Genomic DNA, 15,961 nt, shown 5'->3' on the forward strand with positions numbered 1-15,961 from the left:
ACCGTGTGCTCGTCTCTTCATTCAGTGTGTTTTCCAGTACAGAGGATTTTCCTTGGCTGTGAAGTGCTTGGCTCTATGTGCACCAAGGACAGACTTTATTACACTGAAGGAATTCACAGTGTTCAGTGGAAGAGATGTCAGAAACTCAAGAACTAAAATAACACTGCTTGAGTGCATTATACCAATGCCAGTTCTGATCGAATTTTGGATGTTTCATTTCTGGAATGCGTACAGGTGTAGTTTGACGGTGCAAAGACTGGATGCAAGAAATCCAAAATCTCTGAGAGAGTGTGTTCCAATCTGGCAACCGTTCAGCCGGGTTGCCAGATGAATTCATTGATTTAATGCGACAGAGCATATGGAGTGACATCGCTCTCAAACAAAACAAAGCCAAAACTCGGGCAAGTTCGCACCCTGACCGTTTTTGGTGTAAAGTCCTGTCTCCGGATATACTTGCAGGAAACAAAGAGATGAATCTGCTGAACAGAAAGCAAACGCTGTTCCTGGTGCGAGGGTTATTGAGCCCTGAGAGGGCCTGTGTGGGCACACGCCCAGACTGAATCACGAGATGCTAATCTGCGCTCTTTCTCAATGAGAGAAAAGCCTTCGTGCTGAGAGCGTTTGTGCTGCCAGTCGGTGGATTCTAAGAAAAGTGGGTGTGCACTTGTTCTTTGTGCCTGAAGCTCATCTACCTTTGAATACCATTAAGTTACATATTTTAGGGATATTATATCTGTTACATGGTTATTGGTTATATCAAGGAAAGTGCAGTATTTTCTAAAAGAGATGCGGGCTGGAATTTAAACAATGTTTTTCCTTATCTTTGACTAACCGTGAATTCAGTATTTTTCTTCAAAAGCAGTTTGCCCTAAAGCTAACTCACCAAACTGAGCTTGTGCAGAATATGGACAACACTTTTTTATCTAATTGCATCACAGCTAAAGACAAGTGTTAATTAAATACAAGCCAGAGGGTTGGCCAAACTAAAATGTGACTAGAACCACCCAGTCTTGTTGGTTGCACGAGTAGATTCTTGGGGCAAAGAATTCACATTGCTAACTAATATTTTGAGAATGAGTTTAAGTGCCAGAACGGCCTTTCAAACATGTAGCTATTTGTATGAGCTGAATGCAAAACACCAAACATAGAAAAACTGACCTGCAGCAATGTTTATAATGCACTATTCTTGTAACAGAGGTTTAGGTCATGCATTGAATGGGTAGAATTGGGTGGCTGCCCTCTAGTGGACAAATGTCATTACTGCGGTAGTAGCCCAGTTCAGCGAGAACTGCTTCATTTTATTACACACTACAAATGGCGTCTGTTTTTTAGCAGCTGTACTTGTAGCTGCCGCCTGTTCACGAGTGTATTTCAGGGGAGAGACGAATATGGTGGAACCAACATTCATGAGCAGAAAAAAAAAAAAATTTAGTAATTATATCGACAGTCGATATTAACCATGCAACTGCACAATCCTCTTACCTCCTGATGTGTTGATGTTTACTTGTATGTTTTCCTATGTAACAAGAATGTCTCCTCCGTATTCCAGCAAGCTAACGTTCATTTGGGGATCGCGCAGGGACCTTATCTCAGAGTCTATGAAACTATGTGGGCTTTCTGGAACTATTTAGACGATGCGAGTGGGTGCATTTGTGTTCTACTTATGCATTCTTGTGTGGGTGACTGGGAATGCTAAACTGAAGTATACAGCTGCCAACTCACTGTAATTTCAATTCATTTCTGTGGGTAAAATGGGCCGAACACCGCACACATTTCTCCTGACACATTTAGGAAACATTTAATGTACACTATCTGGAATATTTACACAGGAAGGTTAGCTTTAGATAACATTGTTCGACGAGATTCAAACGCATTCGACCTTATGGTCAGATGGTATTCAAGCCTTTCTATGTAAGTGGCACGTGTTTATTGTTATTATCGATTTGCTCACGATTAATTATTAATAATGCCTGTGCTGACTTTATTTGCTTAGATGTAGCTTGCACTGGAAAATTTTCATATCGCTGGCATTTGACATATTATCCAAGCAGGGGTGGACATTTGGCTGAAGTCACGGGGGTGAAGGAGGTGGCTTTGCGGGCACGACGCCAGCGTAGCCGCGTACCATCGGCTCGGCTCACTTGCACCGCTCCGCACCAGAAACATGACTGCATTCATTTGAGCTTGTTTGTGACCTTTGCTCCTTCTGCCCACCGCCCTCCCGAGAACAGAGCGGTACTGTACAGAGGCAGCTGTGCGCCCGGCCGAACCAGTGAAGCAGCATTCGGGTCGCGGAAGAGGGGGCTGCAGTACGACCCCGAAGCAGGAACTCATTGTGACCGGAGCTGAACTCCGGTATTGTGCACTGGATGGAGTCACTTGGTGTCCATGTACTCTTCCTTATGGGAAAAAAAAAAAAAAAATCGGAAACACAGAGTGCAGCCCGTAAGTATATGGACCGGGATACAATTTTCGTTGTTTCAGCTCTGTACTCCAGTGTATTAGGATTTTAAATAAAACAATGCATATAAGGGTAAAGTGCAGACGTCAGACTTCGAGGGTATTTATATTTATATTTGTATTCACTTTTGGTAATCCATGTGGGAATTACACCCTTTTTAGACCCCTCATCCCCTCATGACAGTTTACAATATATTGGCAAATATATAAGCTATAGTGTTTAGTAAATCTGGCAATATTTTACACGTGATAAAATACAATTTATCACATCTTCCATTTTTTCAAAGTCAAACTATTGACAATATATCGCAGTATGATCAGTTTCTCTAAGTGTTTCACTCTATTTCGCTCTCTAGTTTGAAGCTGCATGTATACTTTTAATCTTTAAAGTTTACACTATAGAGATCATGTGATCTATATATCGATTGTTTCAGAGCAGAAAAACCTCCGCAAGGCATTGATCCCTGTTTACCTGATTGGCACGTTGGAGCCTTCTGGAATTAGGAGGTCCTGTAATTCTGTTTGCAAGAATCTGATCAGTTTTATTTCTCCCTTGTGCAATGCATGGCCATGCACAGGTAATAGTTTTAAATTCTACTGATTCTTTGTTTAAACCCTAACTTGCTAAAGATTTAGCAAGTTAGGATTTGGACGGAGTGTAGCACAGTGGGTAAGGAACTGGGCTTGTAACCGAAAGGTCGCAGGTTCGATTCCCGGGAAGGACACTGCCGTTGTACCCTTGAGCAAGGTACTTAACCGAAATTGCTTCAGTATATATCCAGCTGTATAAATGGATACAATGTAAAAGTTGTGTAAGTCGCTCTGGATAACAGCGTCTGCTAAATGCCTGTAATGTAATTTAATATTGGAAATATTATAAAATTATAGTATGGTTGGAAATATTATGGACACATCTGTCATACTGGAGCGAATGTATTCATATTCAGTATATTAACAGTGGTGACGGCTTTTTAAAGTGACTTGTGAGTCATGTTAAGGTTGTGCAGCACTATTTCTTGTGCAATAGGGCTGCGGTTGTGCAAAAGGGTGCTGGTCACAGTCGTGGCGCTCTGTCATGACTCTGTGATGGTGTAAGACTTCCGGTTGGTTTGTGTGGATGGTCTTCCTCTGATTCCAGATCGAAGCACGTGGTCCTCCCATTGTCTTAGGTCCTGTCAGTCAAATCACGGTCCTCAAAGGCTGAGAGCTGCTGGTTTTCCACCTTCCCTACCTGGGGGTCAGGTGTGAATACTGTCTGGCCAATCACTGATTGTTCAGTTAATTACCAGGGAGAACAGAAAACCAGGACCGGGTTTGGATTCAAGGGCCAGATTTGAATATCTGTGGTTTAAGGTCTGATTTTCAGTCATGGCGAACGCTGACCTGTGTCACCTTACCGTGTGTTACTGTGTTACCTAGACCGGTGCAGCTGATTCTTATACATTTGAAGCAATATACACTACATGTCCGAAAAGTATGTGGACACCTGAAATCCAACATCTCATTCAAAATTGTGGACATTAATCTGGAGTTGGTCCTTTGCTGCTATAACAACCTCCACTCTTCTGGGAAGGCTTTATACTAGATGTTGGAGTATTGCTGCAGGGTTTTGCTTCTATTCAGCCAAAAGACCATTAGTAAGGTCGGGCGCTGATTGGGTGATTAGGCCTGGCTTGCAGTTGGTTTTCCAACTGATCCCAAAGGTGTTGGATGGGGTTGAGATCGGGGCTCTGTGCAGGCCAGTCAAGTTCTTCCATACTGTTCTCAACAAAACCAAGTTGATATGGGACTTGCTGCATGCCTGGGGGCATTTTCATGCTGAAACAGGAAAGGGCCTTCCCCAAACTGTTGGGGAAGCACAGAATCATCTAGAATGTGATTACATGCTGTAGCATTGATATTTTCCTTCACTGGAACTAAGGGGGCCTAGCTGAAACCATTGAAAATAGCCCCGGACTAAGGGGTGTCCAAATACTTTTGGTAATATAATGTATAAGTACAGCATTAAATTCAACTTCATTGCACCCTTCAAAGCACTGAAATGCTCTCTGCTTTAAGCACACACACATGCGGTAGACAGGTTATCCTCGTTCTCTGCCAACGGCAGCCATCTTCTATAATGGCCTCGGGGTTTATTTGCGTTCATGTACTCTGCTAACTTTAATGGCGCACGGGTACGTCATTTCCCTGCCGAGCCGGGTGTGTTCTTTCCCCCCTTCGTTTGCCTTGGCCAGCTGGCCCCAGATCGGGAGCCCACTCCATTAATTGGGCGGGATCACTTTTCCCCACTCGCCTCCATCTTCCCCCCTTCTCTGCCGGTGCCTCTGCCTGACCTATCGCGTTGGGTAGAGTCGGCTTTCTCCTTTCCTCTTTTGGCTAACGCGCAAAATCGCCGCACGGGATATCACCTGTCGCTCTGGCACCCCCCCACCCACCCCCCCACCCCCCACCGGTTTCGCCCCCCCTCCGTCATCCTCCCTTTCAGCTGTCACGGCGACCTTCTCTCCGTCCGAGGCCCTTTTTTAATCGCCGTGGCGACGGCGCTATACCGCGGGCGAGCGCGCTCCAGTTACAGCGGCGCCGCGGCGACGGAGCGACCGCGGGAGACGGGGGCCTGACAGGCGCACAAAGAGCGCAGGTGTTTCATATCACTTCTGATCCCACGCGAGGCTTATCCAGCTACTGATGAACTATTAATGAGAGCTATGGTTGCGTGTGAACATGGCTCTGTGTGTGTGTGTGTGGGGTGGGGTGGGGTGGGAAGGTGAGGTGGGGGGGGAGATGACATGCAGAGGTTGGGGATAGGAAGAAGCTAGAGGAGTCGATACCCAAGGGCAGTGAGGGAGAGGAAGAGTGCTCGGGATGATCCGTTATGCGAAGGAGAGAGGAGGTCAAACTGTTCAATAACACGAATGGACAGTGTTGATTCTTTTCTTTTTTCAAGAGACCAAAGAAGATACAGAGAAAGACTGGAGCGGTGAGTATGCCATATTTTACAGAACCTCTCTCAGAAACTCAACAAATTAGCAACACACATTACTGTGGATGTTGTCAATGCGGAACACGTGTTTCAGTTTGTAATATAGCATTGCAAGTGTTATGGACACATACAATGGGGAGAGACACTGAATCTTCGGTACGTTAGCAGTGGAGTCACAGCATGCTTTTAATGTCCTGCATTAAAAAGGAAATTGTTTATGTCATTTTAGGGCTGGACGAGACTACTAAAGCCTAAAAAATCTGGATTTGTATCAACTACATTTAGAACCAGCCTGCAGATCTTCTGTCCATTTAGAGATGAGAGTGGAGACTCTTCTTTAAAGTCTAGCGTCAAGGGGCTTATATTATAATAAGCCTACCTGCAACCGAAGCAATCCATTACTTCTTCAAAGAGGTGTATCACCCAGGATTGTGCTTATTTTGCTAACATTTTGGACTGCGTCTAATTACTTCTGTCCTACCGTAACCCCCCCGCCCAGTCTGGTGAGATGGACCGGCCTGCCGGGCCGCTCTCCAGGCTGGAGGTGGACGTGGATCTGGGTTTCGCCCTGTTCTTCCTCTTCCTCCTCTGCTTCTTCCTGCTGGTCACCATGATCCGCTGCGCACAGATGGTCAGGGACCCATACGGATCCATCTCCACCTCCACGTACCAAGAGGAGCAGATCACCAACTGAGGAGAGACTCCCTCCCCCCATACACACACACTAGTGCACACACACACACACACACACTCACTCAATGACACACCCACACACACACACACACACACACACACAAACACTCACTCGCACACTCACACTCACACACACACACTCACACTTGACACGTACACGCAAGCACACTCGCACACACCCACACACACACTCATACACACGTACACACACATACCCTCCGGGTGCCAGTCCATTCATAACCACCTGGGTTACCATGGCTATGGTGCCCAGGGGCTCCTGTAAACCAACTCCTCATGCAGGACACTGAAAATAATTCCTGATCTTGGGTATGTTGTCGTACAAACCCCTGGATTTAATGCATGTTGATTCAAAAGGACTGAACAGTTAGTGACTGCCAATAAGTTTACTTATGGTTCTCAGAATTCATCTGTACTTCATACCATTATATCGAACCATAGGACAGTGGAATCCCAGCGATGTCTTAACTAATACTTTGCATATGCATTCATTTATTTTTTTTAATCCTGTGATAAAATGTTTTTTTCAGGAAAACCTCAAATAAAGATAAGCACAGCCTTGTTTACTGAACTTGATTTGCTTTCTGTAATACCCAGTTCAATCTGCGCACTTGCAGAATGCTCAGGAAGTGTCTTGCGCTGCTGGACAAGGGAATTTGCTATCAAAATAAACAATGTGGTGGTTAAGCGACTAATGCTGCCCCAGATAAAGCAGGATTGCACAGTCCACACCATTAGCCGTGGTATTAAATGCCTAGTTGAAAATACTGGGTGCAAACGGGTCTTGGAAAAGAGTCCTGAAAGATTCTCTCTTGTCTGATGAAAATCGTTGAGGAAATGTGATCCCAGGGAAACACTGGTTAAAAAAATTGGCGCAATGGTAGCCATGCAAAACCATTACGCAACAGTCCTGTGCATCTTATTAACGGCGTAGGACAGGGTCTTGTGACCTTTTTGAAGGCTGGCTCATCCCTTACATGTTGCAGGGGTTAAGACTCTCCTGCACAGGGTTCGAGCTCATGAAAGGGCCTGAGTGAGCACATCAGCCTGGCGATCACAACGTCAGGGAGCTTCCGCGCGGCAGCGAATGCTTTACAAGAAAAGGCTCAATGAGCACTCTATGCTATGAAAAGACTTCACAAAATTGTTATACCACTTAAAATCGGGTTTAAAAACTTTGATAGTGCTATTCAGCCAAATGCCCTGTATGGAAGTGAGGTATGGGGTCCACTCAGCTAGCAGAACTACTGCTAAATGGGAGGAGCATCCAACAGAGACCCTGGATGTAGAATTTTGTGGAAACATCCTACAAGTACAAAGGAAAATGTCAAATAATGCATGCAGGGCAGAAGTATGCCATTATCCATTAATGATTTATAGCCAAAAGTATTAACATTCTGGATGCACCCCTATTCAAGCCCTCAGGACACATTAAAATTTGAGGCAATGAAAGCCCAAGTGCTCAGTAATGAAAAGAGTCCCCTCAATCAGCTGGTAATGAAGCTGACTGACCCATTAACCAAACTAACACAGAACACAGGGCAGCTTCATACCAGCACCGCCTACCAACAAATCAGACTAAACCAAAATTGTGAAACCAACCAACATCTCATCTGAAATATTGGGATGATGTAACCAAAACACAAAACCTTAAAAACAACTACAAATTAGCTGAGTAACTCTTCTGTCAGAGAAATAAAAGCAGAGGCATATCCTTACCAAGTAGACTGTGACCACACTTTTGAAAAAGCCAGACACCAGAACACATCTTTGAGGGGCACTGGTTTATTGGTTTTTGTTTTCAAATTTCTTGTTTTATGCGTTATACAGTATACTAATATAGCATAGTTGTTGTTACTACAATGTTGTATGTTCGTGTTCAAAGGTATTCCTATATTTCTCTGTACACTTTGGTAAAATTTACAAATACAATTTGCCAATAGTTTAGAGTTAGTTCTCATCAGCAGCGTCTGGCCAATAATGGATGCCGCTAGTTCGTCTCCACTAGGTGGCACTAAAGGGCTGTTGAATTTATCATTTTAAAGCGCGTTTTTTAAAATCTGAACCAAATAGCCAATTTCACAAATGCAGCCTAGAATGGACCCCCTGGGAAGTTACTTGTTAATTTCAGTCGAAAAACCAAAAATAATCCTTATCTTCAATAATAGCCCCCAAATTATTTAAAAATAAAAATCCTAAAATGGCCAATTTGCTTTCTGATTAGTTGATGTGGCTCTTAAAAGAGCCTTTGGGATTGAAATGTAAACCTGGTCACTCAAGCACGCTCGCCACGGATACGGCGAGCCAGCTGGATGTCTTTGGGCATGATGGTCACCCTCTTGGCGTGGATGGCACACAGGTTGGTGTCCTCGAACAGACCAACCAGATACGCCTCGCTGGCCTCCTGCAGAGCCATGACGGCCGAGCTCTGAAAGCGAAGGTCGGTCTTGAAATCCTGGGCGATTTCTCTCACCAGGCGCTGGAAGGGTAGTTTACGAATCAGCAGCTCAGTGGACTTTTGATAGCGACGAATTTCTCTCAAGGCTACTGTACCAGGCCTGTAGCGGTGAGGCTTCTTCACGCCGCCAGTAGCTGGGGCGCTTTTACGAGCAGCTTTGGTAGCAAGCTGCTTTCTGGGAGCTTTGCCACCTGTAGATTTACGAGCAGTCTGCTTGGTTCTGGCCATTCTACCCGTCTTCCTTCGAAAAGCGACGAAAGTACGAAAAGCGCGCCGAACACAGAGTTATAAAGCATACTACGCTCAGTCTGATTGGACAAGGTTTTACGGCTCTCTCATTGGACGTTCCAGACCTCAATATCAATGGCTATTGGATAATGTTGAACTATTGTTTGCCGCTTAATTTTGACAGTTGAACCGCCCATCTTTTTATATTAAAAACTTTATTTAAATGAATGGAAATGGTACACATATCATATAATACACATAAAAGACAAAACATTTCGCTTACAGTTGCATTATTTCTCCAAGGAATGTCCCTGTTCTTTTTTATATCACCTTTTGAGTACTCAATACCTTAATATAGCTGAATGCGATTTGAGGCTTGGTGGTGTTTGACTTGGTGGTGTTCAGAACATACTTTTAAGGCGAAAAATTACGGGGGCACGCTGAAAAAGGGAAGTTGTGGGGTCCCGCAGATAAGCAGGAGTATGTGCGAACCCAGTCAGAACCGAGGCCTCATTTGAGGTAGCCTCAATGAGCCTCAATAATTTTGCTGCGGCTTCAACCCAGTGAGCACAAGCCAGACTCTACAGGGGTGGAAATCTTATATTGAGATTTTTTTTTTGTCATAACCGATTTGGTTAGCTCATTTTAGCCCTAATTTAGCTAAGGTTTTACCCTGATATGGCCTGCCAATGTCCTAGCCGGCTAGAAAACTAACATTTCAAGGAAATCTAGCAGGGTTTTCGCCAAACGTCTGGATAGCACACACAATCCATTAAATTAACGCTCGAATGGTTTTACTTAGAGAATGACAGAACTTATCACTTGTGAAATGTCTAAATTAATAGCAATCATAAGGAGGTGCTTTGGAATAGACCTTTAGTTGACTTCATGATGTGGCTCTGAAAAGAGCCTTTGGGTTTACAGATAGACGAAGCACATATTTTACTTGGCCCTGGTTGCCTTTCCAGTCTTCTTTGGCAGCAACACGGCTTGGATATTGGGTAACACTCCGCCCTGAGCGATGGTGACACAGGCCAGAAGCCTGTTTAGCTCCTCATCGTTGCGCACGGCAAGCTGCAGGTGACGGGGGATGATCCGAATCTTCTTGTTGTCCCGGGCAGCGTTTCCAGCCAACTCTAGTATTTCGGCTGTCAAATATTCCAGCACAGCAGCCATGTACACTGGCGCTCCAGCACCTATGCGCTTAGCGTAGTGTCCTTTGCGAAGCTGCCGATGAACACGACTGACTGGAAACTGCAGACCAGCTCTGACTGAGCGACTCTTCGCCTTGGCTCTCGACTTGCGCTTTCCCCTTCCACTCATGTTATTTACGTATATAAGTCTTTAAAGTCGTCCAGGTACAAAAACTAATTTTCTGGGCTAATGGTACACACTAATTATAGAACTATATCGCAAATCCATTGGTCGAAACTAATATTGGCTGTCACCCAATCAAAATGAAGAATATTTTGTGCTCTTCACCCTGGCTCCAAGTGACGGCACACTAGCGTCCTTCTGATGAAGGTGTCAACCTATTTCATTAATTTAAAGTACACGTTCGATTATTGATGTGCCGTATAACATAGGCGTATATAACAAGTTGAATAGCATCTAAGTGTAAAGGTATAAATAAAATGTTTTTGTTTCATTATGAAGGCAAACAACATGAGTGTATATAACAATATAAAACGGAACAGGTACAGTGCTATATCTGCTATACTGGCTAACTAGCTAATTTTCCTGGCTCAAATCCAGTGGGCGTGTAGCTTCTGCACAATTGTGTAAGGTACTTTTTTTTCCCCAAGAAAGCTTATACTTGCTTTTCTGGAGAACTGCTGAATATTATCAAGCAGTCTCCGCAGACTGCCGTTTTTCAATCCACGTTCAAGACCGTCTTAGTTAAGCCCTTACGTGAACACCTTGATCCATCTGAGTTTTTCCCGAGTACAATCTTTGAAAAACTGTTCTTCCTGCAATTGTCAGATCATTTAAATACAATTTCTATCTTTGAAAAATTCCAATCTGGTTTCTGTGTAAAGCATAACGCTGAGACGTCACTGATTAAAGTAGTAAATGAATTAATTTGGATACTAGAAATCTATCCTAATAGCATAAATCTGACTTATTTTTTGGATAATAGAAATCTTTCTTACTTGGTACTTTTAGAGCTTCATGCTGCATTTGATACAGTGGACCACGAATGAACAAAATGAATGTCTTTCGGGCACGGTTATGACCAGGTTCAGAATTTATCTGACCGGGTGTGAATACTATGTCTTCCTTGATGATTTCTCCTAAAAGTAAGTCAGCATCACGTGTGGTGTACTCCAGCTCAATCCTAGGACATATTCTATTTAGTAGGCTACATTCATACTTGGCGTCCATTAGGGACTTTGTCCGCAGGCACGGCATGTTATGCGGATGATACGTAGTAATTTGTATCTATCGTGCCTAATCTTAGTCCTGCATATTGATACGCTTCTAAATTGTATCTCAGCCATAAATATGTGAATGGCTCACAACATTCTCCAGTGCAGTTGAACCAAGATAAAACGAATGTCATGTTAATTGGTCATACTACTGTGAAAGATGTGGTTGTCTCTCATCTTAAAGGCTTGAATTGTCACACCTCAGGGTGAAAACCTGGTTTTATTTGATAAAAACTTGAACTTTGACGTAGGCCTACGTATCAGACATATGACCAAAACTGCTTCTTATGTTTTGAGGAATGTAGCCAAAGTTAGGCATTTGCTTTGTTCTCTTTTCCTTTCTTCAGTTGATTTTTTAATGCAGCCATGTTAAACTTCCAATTTTCCACAATGTCGAAACGTCTAGGTGTTAAAAAAAAATCCGCTATTGTACAGTGCTCATTTGCATTAGCTGGAAACATTTGAAAACTGTGGAACATTTGTGTTCATTGAAACAGCAACGGAGACTAAAATCTACTCCGGTCAACTGAACATTAATTCTGAGTGGACTACGGCTGAAATCATTGTAAAACATGAGGTGTGTCATGTTTTCCAGGTTTCATTTAAGAGGATCCGTTTTTTAAGGAAGATTTGCACTAAAAGGTTGGTGGGTGGCTCTTAAAAGAGCCTTTGTTGACACTGAATGGTGTAATCGGGGACCATTCACTTCTTTTTGGCAGCCGCCCGCTTACCTTTGGAAACCCTGCGCTTGACCGGTCTAGCTTTCCTAGGACTCCTGGCCTTCTTCGCTGCAGTGCGCTTTTTGGCCTTCCTAGGGCTCTTCGCCTTCTTAGCAGCCGGTCTCTTAGCCTTCTTGGGTGACTTCCTAGCCTTCTTGGCCCTCTTTGCTTTCGGCTTCTTCTTAGCCGGAGACTTCCTTGCTTTCGAACCTGCCTTCTTGGTGGGCTTGTGAGGCTTCTTGTTCAGCTTGAATGAGCCAGAAGCGCCAGTGCCCTTGGTATGGACCAGAGTGCCTTTCGTCACCAAGCCCTTGACTGCCACCCTGATGCGTCCCTTGTTTTTCTCCACATTGTAACCGCCAGCTTTCAGTGCCTTCTTCAAGGCAGCCAGCGACACTCCATTCCGCTGCTTGCTAGCGGTTACGGCCTTGACAATGAGATCTCTAACGCTAGGACCGGTCTTCTTTGGCTTTGCTGCCCTTCTTTTCTTAGGGGATTTCTTGGGTGACCTGGTTGGAGATGCTGCCGGACTCTCTCCCATATCTTGTTAGTTCGTGCTATACCTCTTCTATACAACCTGTTATCAGTATGAACTGTGTGGAACTTCAAAGCAGCGTGTTCTTTTTAAACAGTACACGAGAACCGTGTGGACTCAATCTGACCTGCACAGAGTTTACGAGGTTCACAGTTCCCTCTACTTGTGTTTTCTTTTCAAGCATATCGATCGAACAATCAGCCGTGCCAATGTTTTAAATGTGTAAAGCGTATCGCATAAGAAGCCATTGTCAATCCGTTCCAAACGAACCCTTTGGTACTGAGGTGCCTTTGAGTATTTCCTTTTTATTCACCAAACACTTGTCATTCGGTGACAGACGAACCGGCTTCACATTTCTTTTCCCGCAATATTTCTAATTTATAGACATCAAAAACGTCAAAAAGCATTTGTCCTTCACTGGTAGCACTTGACACAAGGCCAATTAGGAACAAGAAAACGTGGATCGAGTGTAAATGTGAATTTCGATTTTCAACCAGATAGCACAAGTGGCCGACGAAGCACAAAGCAAATACAAGTCTAACTCTAAACGTGTGTTATATGACTCATTTCAAACCAACATTATGTTCATATTTGTTTATGGTGGCAAATAAGGAAACATGTCTTGTCAGTCTTTTTCTTTCATGAGCAAGTTGTATAAATTAGACAATGATAAAGCATTCAATTGGTATCTTAGGCAACCATTCTGAAATTCTGCAAGCCTAGCTGTTATCATGTCTGTGAGAGTACATTTTTATTAACATAAATTGTTCTCAGGTTAAAGGAGGAAATTTACTGAGATTAAAATCAAATTAAACGCGGCCAAACTTGGTGAAAATATTGCAATTCAATACAATCTTTACTGGATTAAAATGGAAGGGCAAATGCACTTTGACAAGTAATTTGGCACGGAGCATATGATCCGAAAGAGACGAGCACTTCTAACGCTTTCGAGACGGGTTCGTGAAGTAATTTACCACATAATTATTGTATCTTGCCATTTTAACATGCGTATTGTGTTCTACGTAGCCTTGGGTGGGTGCATTGATGTAGTGTGAGGTAAACTGTACAATAAATTATATAATAAATATATACAATAAATACACCCACTGCATTGCTTGCAGTGGGTGTTGGACAATGGATAATGGTAGCCTAGTCTTGAAACAATTTGAGTCCATTGAACAATTTGGGCGTGAATACTATAACCTATCATGTGCATTACATCATTCTGATTGGGCTGCATTGCACATAAAAGTGATGTTATTTTGTGAATTAATTTACGTTCCTAGCCTAAATACCACCGATAGGCCTTGCAATACAGTACTTTTTTGTTTCACGTGAGCCACCTTGCAATAGGCTACTATGGGTAATAGTTTACGATTATACGGTTTATTTTCGGACAAATTACGGATTTGGTTAAATGATAATTTCCATAGCTAAATTAAGTACAATTACAAGAAGCAACGACAAAAACACCAGCGTACTGTACATTATGTTCTTGGTGAACGTTCAGATTGATACGACAGCGGCTCTGATAACATTGCAATGTATTCAGGAATTTTAACGTATAGTAAATGAAAATCCGTCACGCAAATTGTGGTTCTCTGTTATTAATTCTTTGTTGTAGGATCGAATGAGCCAAGCTAGCGAGTGGGTTTCTAAAGAACTCCAGTAACCAATTTTAAACATCATAAAAAGAAAACATACATCAGCACATCAATTTAATTCTCAATTACATAACAATTGCAGATGAATTCCAGTCCATTTTATCTCAGGTTGAAAAACATTTCCAGCCCCAGTCATTTTACACCACCTTCCCCACGGTTTTACTATAGTAATGCCAATACAAAGCCAAACGTTGTTTGTGTACTCGTTAATACAATAATTAAAATCGGAATACACGTTTTTTTCGTTTTCCTGTCACGATTAATATCCAGTCCAATATAATTTAAACGTCTTTTGATCTGCAGCAATCTACCAATAAAGGGCCAAGGTTTCTTTTCCCTCACAATCTGGCATTGAACATGCTACTGTCTTCATAAAAAATTTAAAAAAAAAAAAAAACTTATTCAGCCTCTCTTAATCGTTAAATTAGCCACATGACTTGCCACATATCTTAAGATATATATCTGTTATTTAAGCGTTCTAGCAGTGCCAAGCTTTGGTCAATCTTTGTAAGTTATCAAGCCACCATGGGTATAGTCCGCTTGTATATTACTTTGTTTGCCCGTGTTCCCCAGTTAATACCCACGCTAGCCATGACAATTGACGTTACTGCTGGCTCTGGTGACAGAATGAGCTAACTTTATTATTTTGTTTAGGCAACTCATTTTTAAAGGCAAGGCAATGTTTTGTTCAGACAATTGTAAAGCACCTATAGTAAATACCGTATACAATATTTGTTAAATGGATAGTTCTTTGAAAAAAGTGGGTGGCCCTTAAAAGAGCCTTTGGGTCGGTGTTGTGAGGTCTTTACTTGGAACTGGTGTACTTGGTGACAGCCTTGGTACCCTCAGATACGGCGTGTTTAGCCAGCTCTCCGGGTAACAGAAGGCGTACAGCGGTCTGAACCTCCCTGGACGCGATGGTTGCGTGCTTGTTGTAGTGGGTCAAGCGAGATGCTTCGCAAGCGATGCGCTGGAACATATCGTGGACGAAGCTGTTCATGATTTTCATGGCCTTGGAAGAGATTCCGGTGTCCGGATGCACCTGTTTCAGCACCTTGTACACGTAGATAGCATAGCTCTCTTTCCTGGTCCTGCGGCGTTTCTTCCCTCCCTTTCTGGCCTTCTTAGTGAAGCCTCGTTTGGCTCCTTTTTTGGGGGCGGCTTTAGCAGGCATATCAAGATATCAGAAAATTAAATGGACAATAAAACGGAGAACAATTGCTTCTGCATCTCTATTATATTCAGTGCATATGCAAATATTCACTACAAATTATAAGCGCCAATCTGCAGCTTGGATTATTGGATACTGCGTCCCAACCGTTGGGACTCAAATGCTATTGGTTGAATTTCCCGGGCGCGGAGATGAAGCCAACACTTCATTCATTGACCATTTGTTGCCATGTTTTATTTACTTTACATTGTATAGAAGAAGAGCGAAAAAAAGATACCAATTAAGTAATGTATGATTAAAAACTGTAGCGTACAAAACAAATGATCACTTAGTTGTTTTAGTAAAACCGAAAAATCCCGATACAGCATCCCAAGCAAACACAAATTCAGCATAATGTAGTAGCCTAATCATAGTAGTTTTGGTACCAACTATGTCCGGGTTGTCATAGGTTGCTGTTTTGCTGCATTCCAAAATGGTGTGCTGCTCAGTCAGAGAGGGAACACTGATCATGCCATTAATCAAATTGCTACGAACATGACCGTGCTTGTTTTAGTTGTTTCGGTTGATTATGCTAGCAACAATCCTGATTTTTTATTTAATTAATTA

General features: G+C 42.9%; 4 protein-coding genes and 1 long non-coding RNA gene across 5 annotated transcripts; 1 reads left to right on the forward strand and 4 right to left on the reverse strand.

The window, feature by feature from the left end:
• Positions 1-6,722, forward strand: LOC118233732. Its single transcript, XR_004766558.1, has 2 exons — positions 1-2,445; positions 5,405-6,722. It is a non-coding gene; the product is annotated as an uncharacterized LOC118233732 (long non-coding RNA).
• Positions 6,723-8,426: 1,704 nt separating this feature from the next.
• Positions 8,427-8,838, reverse strand: LOC118233718 (histone H3). Its single transcript, XM_035429598.1, has one exon. It carries the CDS (start codon positions 8,835-8,837, stop codon positions 8,427-8,429), a length of 411 nt encoding a protein of 136 aa, XP_035285489.1. The 5' UTR covers position 8,838.
• Positions 8,839-9,779: 941 nt separating this feature from the next.
• On the reverse strand, positions 9,780-10,160 carry LOC118233721 (histone H2A-like). The gene has a single exon (XM_035429600.1). The coding sequence runs from the start codon at positions 10,158-10,160 to the stop codon at positions 9,780-9,782; it is 381 nt and encodes a 126-aa protein (XP_035285491.1).
• Positions 10,161-11,968: 1,808 nt separating this feature from the next.
• Positions 11,969-12,526, reverse strand: LOC118233716 (histone H1-like). Its single transcript, XM_035429596.1, has one exon. It carries the CDS (start codon positions 12,524-12,526, stop codon positions 11,969-11,971), a length of 558 nt encoding a protein of 185 aa, XP_035285487.1.
• Positions 12,527-14,989: 2,463 nt separating this feature from the next.
• On the reverse strand, positions 14,990-15,358 carry LOC118233724 (histone H2B 1/2-like). The gene has a single exon (XM_035429605.1). The coding sequence runs from the start codon at positions 15,356-15,358 to the stop codon at positions 14,990-14,992; it is 369 nt and encodes a 122-aa protein (XP_035285496.1).
• Between the last annotated feature and the right edge of the window lie 603 nt (positions 15,359-15,961).

This window comes from Anguilla anguilla, chromosome 8 (genome assembly GCF_013347855.1).
Source record: "Anguilla anguilla isolate fAngAng1 chromosome 8, fAngAng1.pri, whole genome shotgun sequence".
Classification (NCBI taxonomy): domain Eukaryota; kingdom Metazoa; phylum Chordata; class Actinopteri; order Anguilliformes; family Anguillidae; genus Anguilla; species Anguilla anguilla.